Source organism: Zasmidium cellare, assembly GCF_010093935.1.
Source record: "Zasmidium cellare ATCC 36951 unplaced genomic scaffold M409scaffold_27, whole genome shotgun sequence".
Lineage (NCBI taxonomy): Eukaryota > Fungi > Ascomycota > Dothideomycetes > Mycosphaerellales > Mycosphaerellaceae > Zasmidium > Zasmidium cellare.
This window is the reverse complement of record NW_022986971.1, coordinates 19,736-35,448: the sequence shown is the minus strand read 5'-3', so window position 1 is coordinate 35,448 and position 15,713 is coordinate 19,736. Positions and strand designations below refer to the sequence as shown.

General features: G+C 54.1%; 5 protein-coding genes across 5 annotated transcripts; 3 read left to right on the top strand and 2 right to left on the bottom strand.

The window, feature by feature from the left end:
* Nucleotides 1–422: 422 nt before the first annotated feature.
* Nucleotides 423–4,023, top strand: M409DRAFT_56787 (uncharacterized protein; the record flags this gene model as incomplete). The annotated part of the gene is made up of 3 exons (XM_033813396.1): nucleotides 423–2,242; nucleotides 2,417–2,774; nucleotides 2,833–4,023. The coding sequence occupies 3 exons, from the start codon at nucleotides 423–425 to the stop codon at nucleotides 4,021–4,023; spliced, it is 3,369 nt and encodes a 1,122-aa protein (XP_033664953.1).
* Nucleotides 4,024–4,305: 282 nt separating this feature from the next.
* Nucleotides 4,306–5,634, bottom strand: M409DRAFT_68008 (uncharacterized protein; the record flags this gene model as incomplete). The annotated part of the gene is made up of 2 exons (XM_033817650.1): nucleotides 4,306–4,348; nucleotides 4,523–5,634. 2 exons carry the CDS (start codon nucleotides 5,632–5,634, stop codon nucleotides 4,306–4,308), a joined length of 1,155 nt encoding a protein of 384 aa, XP_033664952.1.
* A 1,688-nt stretch (nucleotides 5,635–7,322) lies between these two features.
* Nucleotides 7,323–8,873, bottom strand: M409DRAFT_25410 (uncharacterized protein; the record flags this gene model as incomplete). The annotated part of the gene is made up of 1 exon (XM_033807678.1): nucleotides 7,323–8,873. One exon carries the CDS (start codon nucleotides 8,871–8,873, stop codon nucleotides 7,323–7,325), a length of 1,551 nt encoding a protein of 516 aa, XP_033664951.1.
* Nucleotides 8,874–9,928: 1,055 nt separating this feature from the next.
* M409DRAFT_68006 (glycosyltransferase family 32 protein) lies at nucleotides 9,929–11,272 on the top strand (the record flags this gene model as incomplete). Its single annotated transcript, XM_033817649.1, has 2 exons — nucleotides 9,929–10,060; nucleotides 10,139–11,272. The coding sequence occupies 2 exons, from the start codon at nucleotides 9,929–9,931 to the stop codon at nucleotides 11,270–11,272; spliced, it is 1,266 nt and encodes a 421-aa protein (XP_033664950.1).
* Nucleotides 11,273–14,663: 3,391 nt separating this feature from the next.
* Nucleotides 14,664–15,190, top strand: M409DRAFT_25408 (uncharacterized protein; the record flags this gene model as incomplete). Its single annotated transcript, XM_033807677.1, has 3 exons — nucleotides 14,664–14,769; nucleotides 14,830–14,905; nucleotides 14,962–15,190. 3 exons carry the CDS (start codon nucleotides 14,664–14,666, stop codon nucleotides 15,188–15,190), a joined length of 411 nt encoding a protein of 136 aa, XP_033664949.1.
* Between the last annotated feature and the right edge of the window lie 523 nt (nucleotides 15,191–15,713).

The window sequence follows — 15,713 nt, the reverse complement described above, 5'->3', positions numbered from 1 at the left end:
TAAGGCGCACGCTGCTCAAGTGTAGCGAGGCGTCAAGCGGCCAGGCCTATGACAGGCCTGCTGTTCTCATGCAGCTTCGGCTGACGCTGGCGCTTCTGCAACCGACTGACAGCGAGAACGTGCGCGCACAGCAACTAATGCATTCATTCATGCAGCCCGAAGACACGAGCTTTCGAAGCCTCGTTCGACCTGAACCTGTCATGCGGTGTGGCCTTCCTCCAGCCATTGAAAGCTAGACGAAGGATGCAGAAGGGCAACACATGGCGGAGCTGGAGCTCAGCCTCTCTTGTGCTACCCATCTTGATGAAAAGCCACCGCCGGCCCTTGATGAGCGAGGCCGTTGAGATTGGAACTCTACGTTCTTTTCTCTGTCACCACCGACGAATCTTTGACCCAAAGCATCTCTGCAAGAGGTCGTCAGCATGGAGCACACCCTGCAATCAAGTCCCCTGGCAAGAAGCTTAAACCGCGACTCGATAAAAGACGTGCTATCTCAAGATGACACTCTGCAACGGCTGCGGAATCGCGCTCATCCCTGGGAGGAAAGCGATACAGAACTTGGGCCCATCACCCCTCCAGGAACGCCTCGGCACGAGGTTCTCGACGATGTCGAAAAGGACCTGGAATTGCGCATTTCGCGTTCTGTGGCGCTTAAATCCGCCATCAAGAATCGTACACTATACATTCAAATGCGCAAGGTGCTCACGCTGCGAAAGCGCAAACAGGAGCTCAAGCAACAGGAACTCAAACAACAGGAACTCGAGGCCCGGGCGATTCGCTATGCAAGACAAGTCAAAAACAACCCATCTCCCATGAATCTGCCACAGTATCGGGACGCTATCGGCTGCGAGGACTGGAAAGGCCAACCGCCACAGACTAAGCCTTCGTCACGAAGCAGTCGAATCCTACCGTTGGTTCCGGGTTTGCAGAGCTTCAAGAAAGAAAGGCGCGCGTCGCAGAACGATGTCAAAGGTCAACGCGAGCATACAATACCTTGGTTCATTCGCCCTGAAATAGAACAATCGAAAGCAGCTCATGGCTCGGATCTTTTGCCTGAGGCATTACCAGGTGAAAGCATGCCCAAGGCGACTTTTCCGAACCCCCGCCGAATGCCCCCTTGGCAGGACTCTATCGCCTTCAACGGCCCTTATGATGCGGAGACTTTGTCTTGGAACAGCGATAATACGGTCGAATACTGTTCAGGGCCTTTGAAACTCGCATTCCTGCCTGGTTCTCGGGCGTATAGAACATTCATCAGCAAACAGGGTTTCACATTGTCAATCTCGCCCACTTGCAAGGGCTTTCTGTCCGATGGTAAGACCGAAATCGCAGTTACACTCGAGCAGTGTTCCTGGATGAGAAAGCGAGCATTGGAGCGCTTCGTCAGCCCTTCACCGGAATCACAGCTTACTGGAACGACTTTATGTGCAGATCAGGAATCGGTCTTATGCGATGGTCCTGCAATGGCCGATTCAGACGGCGTCTCTGTTCATGAAGGCACGACTGCTCAGCTCTCAGGAGCTGAAAACGTGCACACATTGCACTCCCAGGGACAATGCAAACAAGAAGGAACTCAGTATACGGCAGAAAGTGAGTTCACGATGCCGCAGAAGAAATCTGACACCGCTGGAGTTGAGTCGCGGTCGTCCACTGCCCGCCAGGAGCGTGAGACCAAGGTAGACTCGGGAGTAGTTCGAGCGGGCTCAGCATACTCTGTTCGGCACTACACAAACCTCAAGAACTCTCATGTTCGATTCGTCGAGTGCCTTGCTTCGTCCTTCGCCAGGGATGTGGAACTCGAACCTGCTCAGGTCCGCGCAATTCTTGATCCTGCGATAGGGCGCGAGCGATACGAGAGAAACATCCGACGTCTACTTGCGCAGTGTGGGTGGGCGATGAAGGTGGAGGCAACAGACATGGCACAGATGTATGTGGCAAGATTGCTGTGCTCTCGAGGTGGATCGTTCATCGCAGCTCGTGCGATTGCTCTGCAAGCTGAACGGATGGCAACCAAGCACATGAACTCCACAACGCCCAATTTGATGGAGGGAAACAGCCAACAGGGGGCCGCGCGAACGTCGAAAACGGATGGCGGTAACAACATCTCTCCGCAGCTGAAACCTGCGGACGGTCTTCAAAGGCCTGACCTCGGTGACCTGGAGCAGTACAATGCCGACGAAATTGATGACGATGCCAGCTCAGAGGCTTCTACAGAGGATGGCGAGTTTCCGGAACCTGTGAGGTGCGTATAACAGCTAAAGCTCTTGATCCAATCCCTATGCCTGTCCAAGACACATGTTGCGACGGCTCACTCCACTCACGGACAGGGGAGATATGATGCCGAACGTGTTTTGTTTGCTTTGCATAGAACATTTGCAAGGAGGGAGCACAGCATATCATGCTAACACCCGCCCAGGCTGAGTGCCAAGCACCGTATGGGGCTTCAGAAGAGCAACGCATACCGGACACTCAAACGACGAGTGATAGAATTCATTCACCGACCGCATCAGTGTCGGGTGATCAAGGCCATTGGCTCTAACGCTGTCGATTCGGATGGTACGCAACTCAGTCCTGATCGAGCTTGGGACCTTGGACGGGATATATCCTGGACTCCCGTTCATCTCATCCGCATCTCATTCGACGATTCTCTCGCCTTCAGTGACCACATCAAGGGCTTGATCGAAGACTCACTCGGAGAAACGTGGGATTGGTGGCCATTGAAGCAAAGGAAGCGCCCCTTGCGGCCCGGTTATATGCGGCTTTTCTGGCCTTCCGTAAGTATAAGAAACCACATGAACGCCGACAACGCACATACTGAATTCATCGCATCAGCCATACGAGGTCTCGTCAGGCGATGACCACTACATCGATATCACTTCTGACGCAGCTCAGAGGCTTCAAAAGCTCCTTCATTTTGCACACAACGCTGAGACTGCTCGTCACGAGGAGGATACCGCTCCTGTTCTATCTAAAGGAGCCAACACTCTTTTTCAGCATGTGTCGGCAATATGCAGTCACGCCGTGAACAATCTTCTCAACACAGGCACTCCTGCACGCCCACCGCCTGCTCATATCTCGAGTACTGCGAGCGGAGCAGGCTCGTCCTCCAACCACTCGGATATAAACAGCTCGGGGAAACAAGCCTTGCCAGCACAATCGGCCGGTCTAAATACTCCCGGAGCTGCGGCACCTCAGTCACCAAACCTACCTCAACCGCAAGCACCAACTGTGGCGCTACCTCCCGATCGACATGTCTTCCTGTGCGTTAAGAGAGGCAGCTCCCACAGATTCTGCGACATGCAGATCCATACAATGAGCAACGACGGGGACTTTTTCCAGGCCCTGAAGAAAAACTACGTCGAAGCGCGCGGAACATTCCTGGGCTATTTCTCCTGGTGGCGCTACGACAAGTGCGATTTCTATCAGGTGAGTTGCATCCAACTTGCAAATGGCAAAGGTATCCAGTTGCTGACATTGTCATCGCCTTCCCAGTTCCAGAAATACGACATCAACGCCGGCGCCCCCTGTTCCCTCTCCTACCCTCCCCAATCCCGCACAGACTACGACTTCACGCCCCGCGTCCCCATCCCTTCCCCGCCCGCAGGACCCATCTCCGCCCACGAATTCCGCGGCCGCTTCTACAAATCCTCTCAACATCCCTTCGGATGGTATCTCGACTTCCTTCAGCGCCTGGCAGCTCCCGGGAAAGCTAAAATGAGGATACGCGACGCCCGAGACGCCATCGCCCTACTGCCCAAACGCGCGAAATGCCTCGAGATGGATGACGGCAAGCGAGAACTCTTCTGGGGCCTGTACGCACGAGAACGACGAGGATTCGCATGGGTGCTGGCGTATGGCTTGCTCTGCAACATCCCAGCGATAATCTTCTTCTTCCTGTGGCTGTTTCGTTGGGGACACGGGGCGGATTTGCAGAATGCCTCTGTGCCGTTGACGATGTCGATTAGTCTGAGTCTGTTCTTTTTGGCCATGTTGAGGGAGGAGAGGGGGAGTGATAGGGGGTAAGGGTAGAGATATTGGGTGGGAAGGTAGACATTGAAGTAGCTCTCAAAAAGTTCTGCAGGGAGCTCGAGATTCGCGAGAACAAGGTGGAAGAGGGCTTTCATGTGACTGCCAAGACCGTTCACGTGATGATTCTGCAAGTGAATCCAACGAATTGGTGAGGTCTTAGAAAGTTGCTCGGAGGTCGGGTGGTGGTGTGTATTATCCTTCTTTCCTTCGCACATCGTTCCTGTACATACATACATTTCGTGTTGGGTATTCCCCTAAACGCCTCAACAAGCCCGTCTACATACATGCGTTGCGCAAAAATTGCTCGCTTTCGTCAAGACTGCAAAACCCAATCCATAGCTCGCTGATTCTCAAAACAGAGTTCTTCCTCTCCTCGTCTATCCTGATCGCACAACATCCGATTCTTTACGCCGGCGCCGTGCCCAAATTCTCCTCACTGCCCATGTACAACGCCGGCCCACCCACGGACTCCGGAGCCGTCCCATCATCGCACAACATCAAATTCCTCACAAGATCGCCCGCTTTGACATCGATACTCGACGTGCGACGATCCTCGACGCCGAAATTCACATGGATGATATCGTCCAGATACCCCGTATACGTCTGTCCCCTCTGCTTGTAGTTCATGCTCGTGATGTAGATCATCTCGTCCTTGTTCTTGCGGCCGCGGATCCAGAGGGGTTTGGCGGTGATGGCGTGGATTTCGAAGGGGGCGCGGCGCTTCATGACCATGACGTGGGGTTCGTAGCGGGCGTGCATGAGGCCGTTGCCGATCTTGTGCTGGTAGATGGCGATGATGTAGGTGTTGTCGGCGTTGGGGATGCAGGAGGTGTCGGTGGAGTTGCAGAGGGTGAGGGAGAGGGAGTTGGTGGCTTGGTGGATGGAGGATTTGGTGACTTTGGGGTCCGGGAGCGGGTTCAGGCGGAGGTGTTTGTTGAAGCAGGCTTCGTCTTTGGCGTAGACTTGCGGGGCGAGGTCGGGGCCTGCGGAGCCGTCGAGTTCGACTTTGGCGAAGGCCCGGTGCGGGGAGGAGTCGTAGTGGGCGTAGAGGACTTTGTCGAAGTCCCAGAAGAAATAGTAGTTCTTCTCCATGGCGCCGAGGGGTGGTGGGCGTTGGATCTCCGTGGGGACCTGGAAGGCGTCGTAGCCGCGGAAGATGCCCCAGTCCATGAGCAGGCGGAAGTCTTGTGTCCATTGTCCGAAACAGGTGTGTTCGGATTGAGTGCCGTAGATGAGGTACGGGTATTCGGGGCCAAAGAAGGCACGCGCATCGTGAGGCCCAATGTTCATGTGTAGAGTCAGGAGCTTGTCCTTGCAGTGTGTGCTCTGGGTCGCTGGCACCACCAACACCGTGGGTGGCTCCGTGCATGACAAGTTTCCGCCCTTGTTGAACACCGCGTTGCATACCAGCTCCGACGACCAGCCCGATGGATACGACCTGTCTTCATACCGAGCCTGCGCTACCGCAATCCAGGTATCAAACAGTTGCGGATGTGGCAGAAGGCTGGGGTTGAAAGCACGGCTATTATCGTTGCCGAAGAAGTTGATGTTGAAGTAACTCCCATCTTTTGTGCTCTGGGATGTGATCTCATCATACTCTTTCATGACTTCTGGTGGGATAGCCACACTGGATCCAACCGCAGTTGGTAGTCCTGCCGCCGCTGCTGTGCTCGTTGACGTGGAAGTCGTCGAGGAACTGCTGCTCGTGTGCTCCTCCACCACATCCCCTCCAGTCACTTCGTTCACCGCGGCATATGGATTCGGATTCTTCGAAGGGAGGTCAGGCTCCGATATCTGCGGCTCGGGGTTGAAAGGCAGCGCCTCTTGGGGAGGCTGCGGTTTGGGAAGGCTGCCAGGAGGTGTAGGCGCATTCCCTCCTCCCAACCACGCCTGCTCGCTGGAAATCTTCGACCATGATTTCCGTAGGTATTGTGAGGATTCGTCTGTGAGCTCCGGATTGTACGTAAAGGCCGCAATCGCGATGAACGCGATCACACAAAAGGCCGTCACAGTAACGAGCCTCGTCTTGCCGGCGACCAGCATGCTGGCGGAAGGGTGGCGCTAGCAGGGACCTGGACCTGTGTTTATTCGCACCTCACCACCGCGACAACATCTGTATAGAGGACGATACGAGAAAAGCGAGGCGGATCCAGCGAAACGCCCGTGTGCGGCCTCGCGAAAGGGACGAATATTGATATCGCAGCTGCAGGAAATCAGATGTCACGATTGCTCGGCTGTTTCTTCACGCTTGCCAGAAAGCTACGCGGGCAGAGCTCTCATCGTTCAGCAGCAGCAGCAGCTAAACCAGGCGACAGGACTAGTGAATAGACAAATCACGGTCCCATCCGCGCCACGGGCAAAAAGGCAAAGGGAACCTGCGGCGATGCCTCAGTCAGCAGCAATAGTGTGCATTTGACAAGCACGAACACGAGGGACCAGATACAACGTCCCGAACACTGGACTCGATGACCCCAGCCTCTGAGGACCGCGATAAGAGAGACAATCCAGATCAGCATCGACTCTCCTCGGTGTTTTTCGGAAGCCCAAACACTGGACACGACCAGAGTGGTGCGCAGTCCCCTGCCAAGTTCCCAGTTCCAACATTTTCGAGGTGGAGGTGGGCAATCATTACCCCAATCAATCGCCACTCTCCCCGCTTGTTGCACTTGAGCTTCCCTGCCTGCCGAACAATTGACACTACACGAGAAGCACGCATTAGTCCTGCATACCGTGCAGCGGGATCCACCCGAATTCTTCCTCCTCCTCGTCACAATCGATAACCATCCGCAGGTCTGTCCGGATTGTGAACCCTGAAGAGACGAGAGGATCACGGATTCCTTCGTTGAGATAAATCAATCCAACTACCGCGAACGGCAGTTGTGCACCACCAGCCTCCTCATCGAAAAGGAGCTCTCGTTACCCAAGCGTTGAGAGGCCAAGGGGACCTCAAAAATTGCGAGTGGCCGCTGTTTGAAATTCGAAAAAGGCGTGGCTCCAGTGCCGCATCAGTTGAACCTTATTGATATTGAATTTAAATTGGACCGTTAGGTTGCGCCATCCAGCGGCAGGATGACATGGGTTCATTGGGCGCAGCCGAGGGAGGCGTGATTTTACGAAGAGGAGTGGCAAGGTTACTGGCTGCCGAACACCATCATCACATCGTACACCTGTGGTTCTGCTGATAAGGCGATGTGAAGTGTAAAGAGTGATAATGTACGTGATGACTATGCGTAGGCTTTGTTGGTTGAACGATTAATCATTATATGCATTGCTGGTCGTACATCTATACGCGTCTACGCTTTGCGCTCGTTGTTGCCTCGCGACGGCGAGGAAGAAGGCAAATCCTTCTTGGGTTGTGTGAGAGAGTAACAGTATGCCGCAAACTTGATCGAAGGATCATCGACCACAGCAGTCATGAGCTCAGCCATCCAGCACGTAAGTGGGAACAAAAGCAGCTGCGGGATGATGAACGAGACCTCCAAGCCGAAAGGTCCCCACTTCGGAAGGCGAAAGGTGTCGGCCCAACCTGGGATTGTGAGCGCGTGCGAGAAGTTCACCCAGCCCACGGCCGCGTAGATTCTGTCTCCAACCAGCCACAAAACAGGTCCGTGCATGAGGTAGAACATGTATGAGATGCGACCAAGGTATTGGCAGAAACGAGACTCAAAGAATCGCTTGAGCCAGCCAAGACGGCCGGAGCACCAGACCATGAGGACCGAAGCCCAGAAGAGGAAGAACCATCGGTAATCGAACACTGCCTGTGGTTTGAGGAAGGACAGGTAGTACCATCCGGGCGACTTTCGCATGTGTTCGAGTTCGACGGAGTTAGATGGGATACCGCCAAGGAGCATGCTGACGACGAAGGCCACGTAGGCAAGCGGGATCTTGTATGGCTCCAGGGAATACATCCACTTGGGCAGCTTGCCGTCATGAGCGAGGAGATCCAGATCGCAAAGTAACATGCCCGCCGTGAACATGGCGAAGTGAGCACCGTCGACAATGTACATGAGGTAAAACACAAGCAAGGCCTCGCAAGTCAGGCGCGCATTCTTCGTGCAGCGCGAGAACGCCAGAACGGCTGTCCAGATGGTGATTGAGCCTCGCATCTCGACCGGAATTGACCACACGTGCTTCTGGTAGTCCAGAATGATTTCTCCTCCCATGTTCCAGATGAAAGTGAAGTTCTTGAGATCGCAATACCACTTCCAGATCTCGGCCCCGAGGGTCGATTGCGGTCGGAAGTCGGATGAAACGCCGAATAGATGGGGCATTAACAAGAAGCCAAATGTGACTGCCAGAATTGGGAGATAAAGTCGCAGCCATCGTCGAAAGAGTCCAGATGCCAGGGCATCGCCGAGGGCCAGGTGCTCGCCGGCCTGAATGAGCGTCAAAGGCTTATAAGCCAAGACGTAGCCAGAGAGCACGAAGAAGACCGCGACAGCGTAATGGCCGCCGGTGAAGAATGTGCGAATGAAGGGGAATGCGCCGAGATAGTATTCGCCATCCCATCCCCATGTGTTTTCAAGCTTGATGCTGCCACCCTGGATGGCGTGTGCCCATAGCTGATGGTGCAGACAGTATACGAGGAGTGATGCAAATCCTCTGATTCCGTCCAGGTACGCGGTCCGCCGGAGTTTGGTGGTCTTGGTGGTTTTGACCTGTAGGAAGGAAGGTCGGAGCATGGCGACTCTCGATGCTCCAAACTCGAGGAGCTGTGCAAGTTGTGCCCTGGTCTTCGCGACCGGCGTTGGCGGCCTGTCGTCTTCGTTGAGGGTGGAATCTGAGTCTACCTCCATCTCGCCCTGCTCCAGCAGGCCCAGTCTCTTCTCCTGCGTCTCTCCCATGCTGCTGCTCAAAACGACCGGGTGGTTAGGAGCAGCGAAGAAGGCACATCAACTAAGATGTGGTCAAGTGATGAAAGCCTGGCCCAGGTGTGGTTGCGGCTCTGATGAGACTGACTGGTATGCCTTGGAGAGAGGAGCAAGAGTGTAATCGTAAATGGCCGTCTGCAAGAAATGGCGGGGACAGCTCGTTAGCGGGTCGCCGGACCAGACCATCGCTCGTTGTCGGAGGTGTAGCTTCAAGCGGTCTTGCTCCTGGACGAGCGCGATCCGCTGGTTGGCACCTCGGCGGTTGCGAGCAGCGACCGTTATGCCTCATTGGGAGATTGACTTTGCTCACCCAATCTGCGTGCAGAGCGGCGAGGCGTTGCGCGGGCGAATCATGCGACGCTACGGTGCAACTTGCAGCGACTCACTGCAGCGTGTTGCCAAATCAAGGTGCGGTGCGTTCCTGCGTCGCCTCCACCACGCTATGCCATGGCAAGTGGGTGCCTGCGTCGGCTAGCAACGAATGCAATGTCGCTGCTATCTGATCTGCAGCCACTCCCCGCACACAGGATGGCGGACCCTGCCGTCTTTTGCGGTAGTTTGGTAGAAGAAGAGGCGCCCATGGTAAGTGGCAGAGTCGTCCGCCACGTCCGAGGCTTACGCTGCTCTGCGTCCGCGGCGACTGGCCACGCATGTGAACGGATCGCCACCTCTGGCGTGAAAGCCTCGGTCGCGCGCCGTTGGTCAATACGATGGTTGTTGAACGGCGCCAGCCATCTCGAGCCCTGCTGCTGCTCGGCTGGGCAATCCGCTGTGCGTTGGTGGCCCAGCTAATAGCAACTTGACTTCGACTGGTCCCGATGCGCTCTCTCGTCTCCCTTGTCCGTGATATCCAGCAAAATTGCAGGGTGAGGAGATTTGCAGGCCCTATCGCGCATGACGTTTTCCTAATATCCACCGCCTGGACTCCTTCGCGCGTCTTGTTCACTCGTTGTCGCATGCCCTCCTTTCCTCTGTAGAGAGGAAGTGTGTCCGAACAGACAATCGTTACCACCTCCCCAGCGGCAGTCATGGGTCGGACTGCCTCTCGCACCAGCGATCCCGAGAAGATGAGGCTGGGCAGTCCAAAGACTCCAAAGGACTTGCTCGCCTCAGTCCCCCAGATCGGAGTTCCAAAGCAGATACAACGAATCCTCCTCCCAGTATGCGCGGCGCTACTTTTCCTCTTCTTCCTCTCCGGCAACATTCCCAGCGCAGTACCGAAGCTGCTCGAACACAAGCAACCATCATTTCCTCGAAAGATCTGGCAGACATGGAAGGTGGACCCCATGCGGTTCGAAGAGAGGGATCACAACACCGCACAGACGTGGATCACCAAGAACCCCGAATACCGATACGAAGTTCTGACGGATCAGAACGACATGGCATACGTCGAGACACACTTCGGCCCACAAGGTCTCAACCGACCTGACATTGTCTTCATGTACCGCGAATTGAGCGCCCGCATCATCAAGGCCGACCTACTTCGATACATGATCATGTACGTCGAGGGTGGCATCTACACCGATATCGACGTTGAGGCCCTCAAATCAGCGGATCACTTCATTCCAACCCGGTGGCAAGAAAAGGACGTCGATCTTGTGATTGGCGTTGAAATTGACCAGCCAGACTTCAAAGAGCACCCCATTCTCGGCTCTAAATGCATGTCTTTCTGCCAGTGGACATTCATGAGCAAGCCCCGTCAACCAGTGATGCTCAAGCTGATTGAGAACATCATGATGTGGCTGCGAAATGTCGCCCTCGAGCAGAACAAGCCAATCTCCCAAATCGAACTGGATTTCGACCAGGTCATCAGCGGTACCGGTCCTTCAGCTTTCACCAACGCCGTCCTGAGCGAGATGTCAAGACGAACTGGCCGGGAAGTGAAGTGGGATGAATTCCACGATATCAACGAATCGAAGCTGACTGGCGGTATCTTGGTACTGACTGTTGAAGCGTTTGCCGCTGGCCAAGGACACTCTGATTCCGGTACCCACGATGGACGCCAAGCTCTGGTGAGACACCACTACCACGCGTCCGGGTGGCCAACTGCCCATCCCCGCTACAGCCACCCTCTCTACGGCGAAGTCGAGCGCTGCAACTGGGTCACCGAGTGCGTGAACGCGTGGGACGAGAACACGGCTCTGTACGCGCAGCTTCCGGACGAGGAGAAGATGAAGATGCTCGAGGACGCGCGGGTCGAGGCCGAAAGGGCGCAAAAAGAAGCCGAAGACGCGCAGCGGGAGGCCGAAGAAGAGGCCGCTGCCAAAGAGCGCGCCGAGAAGGAAGCGGCAGAGAAACCTGCGAAACCACCGGCGCCAGCAGCTGCTCAAGACCCAGCAGCAGGCCTTGTAGAGCCGCCAGCAGCCCGATAGTGAAGCCACGCGAAGTCCTGTTTAATTCTTCGTTTCCTGCGACGCGAGCATCATGGAGTCACTCATCATGTACATAGGCGTTGGGCGAGCGGTAATAGATCTGGGAAATCTGGGCGGGTGTTCCGGCTGCTTGCTTGGTTGGGCTGCATTTGAGCTGACTCCGGAGAGCTCAATCTTCTTTCACGCGTCCGGCGCTGTAAATATTTACTGGTGTTGAGAGAACCGGGAATGGCTGGCTGGATAGGTGGTCTCTATGTTGGAAGAGAGGAGTGAAGATGACACGAAATTCCGCCCACAAGAAAAGGGAACTGTACAGGACCTTCCTCGTGCGACAAGGCAAGGATCGCAAATACGGGCAGGGATGGATCAGACGCTTCTTCGCAACAAAACCCAAAAAACATCAGGACCTTGATCTTAATACCCAACCAACAACTACAGAGACTTCTGGGGTCGTGTGCGCGCGCTTCACAGCCAGCCTACGAGATATATGAGTTGAAGGGACGTCCAGACGGCTATAGGAACAAGACAGACTACCTAATGAACATAATCTCGAAGAATGCCTCTTCACGAGACTCATGCTCAAGCTCACGTGACATCTCCAATTTTAACCCCGCGCATTGGTTGAAATTTGATTGACCCTGAATTCCAGACGTTTGACAAACCATCACATCACACAACGCGCCTTATCAATATTTCCACGTGGCAACGGTCTTCACCCTTTTCGAAACGTGCCAACTGTACGTTTAATCCAAGCCACCGGGCAAGTGGAAGCGAGGTCTCTAGGAGGTACAAAGATACATTCGAGAAAAAAAGAGGAGAGCGAAGAAACGAGCTCTTGTGACCAACTGCCTCGGCGAAACGATTCCTCTGTGCCTCTTACCTCACCTCACGTCGCTTCGCTCTCCACGATCCTCTGGAAAGACGGCTTGGTCGACGAACAGACAACTTGCTTGGCAGATCGTAAAAGAATAAGGGTACCAATCTTTTGCAAGAAATGCGAAATGACACGAAGGATTGGCTTGAGGAGTAGCCATCTCCGAAAGTCGAGCCGAGGAAATTATAGGCTTCACATTTTATTCGGGAGACGGGAGCGTTCTCTACTTGTGCCTTGTTCGCCGACAACGGCTAACAGCTGTCTCCTATACATGCATGTGCTCGTTCAGTACGACGAGCTCCTTGTTGGCCCCTGAGAGATACCATGTTCTGCTGAAAACGTTTGGAAACGCTTTACTATGCGCCGTCGTTGGGCGAAGCAATGATATAGCGATGTTGAATCTCTCATAGTACCACATCGCACTCTGATGGCATGAGGCTCCATCAATCAATCCTACACCTGCACCTTCTCCTTCTCCTTCCTCTCGCGCTCCAATATTTGCTATGCCAGCCTGAGTTTGATTGGAAGAACTCACGGCAAATGAGCTTGTGTCACTGATCCTTGGGCGACAGGTATCTGGAGTCAGAGTCCGCCAAGAGTCTAAGAAAACGCGAAAGTTGTCGACTAAGGTCCTTGAAAACGACTTTCTCACGAAGTCATCATGGTGACGGCCCACAATAATATTCCAATACCGAAACCTGCTCGAATCTGTTAAATGTTAGTCAGTACGGAGACCTGGAGACGCAATCAATGATCCTCATTTGAAAGCCATGCGCTTGCCCCTATGGCTCGAAGGACTCGTCCAGCTTGAAAAGCAAGACCCACCCTAGCAACATGAATACTGCAGCGGCCAGGAATGTGTAGAATGTTTCGCTCCGCCCAGCGCTGGACAGGCCTCCCGGAGCGGAATCAAGGGCAATCGCAGTCCATGATGGAAGGATGTGAATGCCTGTAGGTCAGGGACTGGCCACATTCAAATCGCAAAGGCAAGCTGAAGATGATGAGAAGCGAGGAGAACCCGTGGAGATTGACCTACGGCCTAGTCGGCAGACCAGATTCCCAGTGATGGCTGCGATCTGCTCACAGAATACCGGCCGGCATGACTCGGCTAGTAACAACTCGCATTGGCATGACTGCTGCCATCCCATCCCCTCGTTTCTTCGCAATTGGCCACTCCCGCACCAAGGGCGCCACTCCAGATACAGAGCTCAGCGTCGGCGTGCAGACAATGTATGGTGACGACGAGGCATAGGCGCCGAAGCCTCACCCCTGGATATCGAAGAAGACCATGACGGAATTCGCAAGCATACGCAAACAGCCAACGAAGTCGGTGTCACTCCATCTTTGCTTGATCAGATCATACTCCTCAATCTTTCTTGGTCAAGGGAAGAAGATTGCAAAATGGATGGCACTGACTGCTCCTTTGTTCCATTTGTCAATCCGACCGGTTAGATTGACGGTACGTCGCTTGTTGATGGAAACCCAATTCAGCCAAAACATCCACCTCAGTGTCGTGAGCTTCGCCATAATACCTTCAGGATTGGGTCTGCGCCGCCAGTCATAGCCATAGTGACTCCTTCCAGTAAGCGTGACACAGTTGACCCCCAACGACTTTAATAGCTCGGCAGGCAAGTAGCGGTTCGATGTCCTGCAATAGTCCACAACCGATCGACGAATACATTTTATGCCACGATCATGGCGTTGCGTCGGCCGGTAACAGAGAGACAGGTAAAGCCTCAATGGTCGAGCGTGTATGCCGGGAAGCCCCAAGTAATTGTCGTAATCGAGCCGACGTCCATGGTATACATGCTGGTCGACACGAGGCTGTCGATGCCAGTGTCAGCTAAGGAAATCAAGACAGACGTGGAAAGGCCAAGGCTCGTGTCCGTTAAGGACATTGGCAGGGCCGAGCGCAATCCGCCGGTTTGTCAAAGATTGCGGAGATCGATAGGCATTTCCCTTTTCCAAGCAATCCGCAGCCGGTGATGGTCTTTGCCAAGCTATCATCATCCATGGCTTGATGGTCAAGTCAGCCGGCAGCAGTTTCGAGGCATTCCGAAATGTGAAGCCTGGCGAGCTCCGCATGACCAACAATGCGAGTTGTAGTGGTGAAATTGCAGGGCCAGCAACATGCTGGTGATGCTAACAATTAGGAGGTGAAGTCGAAAAAGGCCACTTCCACTAGGCCGAATGCGGCAGGAGCTTTGTTGGCCTTTTCTCGCGGTCTCTTTCAAGAGACATTGCTTCTCCTGAGAGTGCCAAATAATGCAAAGGACTGCTTTGACGAGATCGATCTTAGTGCGATTCGCCAAGCAATACCCATTGTGTTCGCAAGCCAAAATTTCCCGGCCGTGATTTGAACAAAGAATGTTGCAGGCTGGCGGCGCCTCGTGACTTTGGCTTTGAAGGGATGGTCATGGTCTTAAAGTCCAGAGGATACTTTGACCTGGAGATCACATGCCATGTACGGTTTGACACTGTCGCTTTTGCCGGTTTTCCAGCTTTCGTCGACGCAAAATGAAGTTCGCAACGGAATCGTTGGTCGCATTGCTGGCCGTGTTCTCGATAGCCAGAGGTGCAGAAGCCATCAAGCTGTCCAGGAAGCAGACTACAATAACGCAAGGTAAGCACATAATCCCAAAGAGGTGGCATCTAGCCAGCGTGAGTTACTGATCCTGCCCAGGAGGAATTACTTTGACCACGCGAAACGGGCAAACCAAGACATTTGAGCTGCGCGCGGGAGACCTGTCCGCCGGGAAGTAAGTCGATAACTAAACTTGCGTCGTATTGAGGTCATGCTGAGTTTCCGCAACAGGTACAAATACGTCGTTACCGTAAACAACGGCACCATCTACGACATGACGGTTCTCGACAGCACTCGGACTGTGTATGCAGACACCGCGCCTGGGTGGGGTTGGTCCTCGTTGTACAATCCAAACGAAATCGACTTCACGCTAGGGAAGGCGGCCAAGGCTGTAACGTTCTTGGCATCGACTGAGTCTCAGAAGGTCGATCTCGACTACAAGCTGGCTACCGCGAATTGATACGTCGTTCGGCTGAGGGTGAAATGGCCAAGGTTGGAACGCGGACAGAGGCTCTGAGGATGCTGCAGGCCATGTGAAGGTCAGCTATATCAGCGACGAATATAGCTCCAGTGAAGTCCATCATATTGTTGACGAGCCTTGGGACCCTCTTCGTGTTTCATTTCTCGCATTCGTTCTGTACGCAACTCGGTCCAAATTGGCTTCGGTCTCTCGTCGCCGTGAGCTGTGAGGCCTGCTCGAAGGTGGTTGTATGGAGGTACAGGGCGCTGTATGCTTTTTCTAGGCTCGCAGAGTAGCCACCTGCTCCAATGTACCCGTGCTGGATATGCATCGCCTGTTGTAATCAGAGGGCTTCGTTGGTACGTCGAGGAGAAAAGGCGAAGGTCTGCGTTTGTCTCTCACGTAGATTGATGCAAAGATGCCTTGTTGATCCACCGAACTGAGCAGTCGAGATGGAATGCCCACACGCGACTTAGGCCGGTCTTGTGAGCGGAATATGCTTTGCCTCAGCTCTATGCCCTGA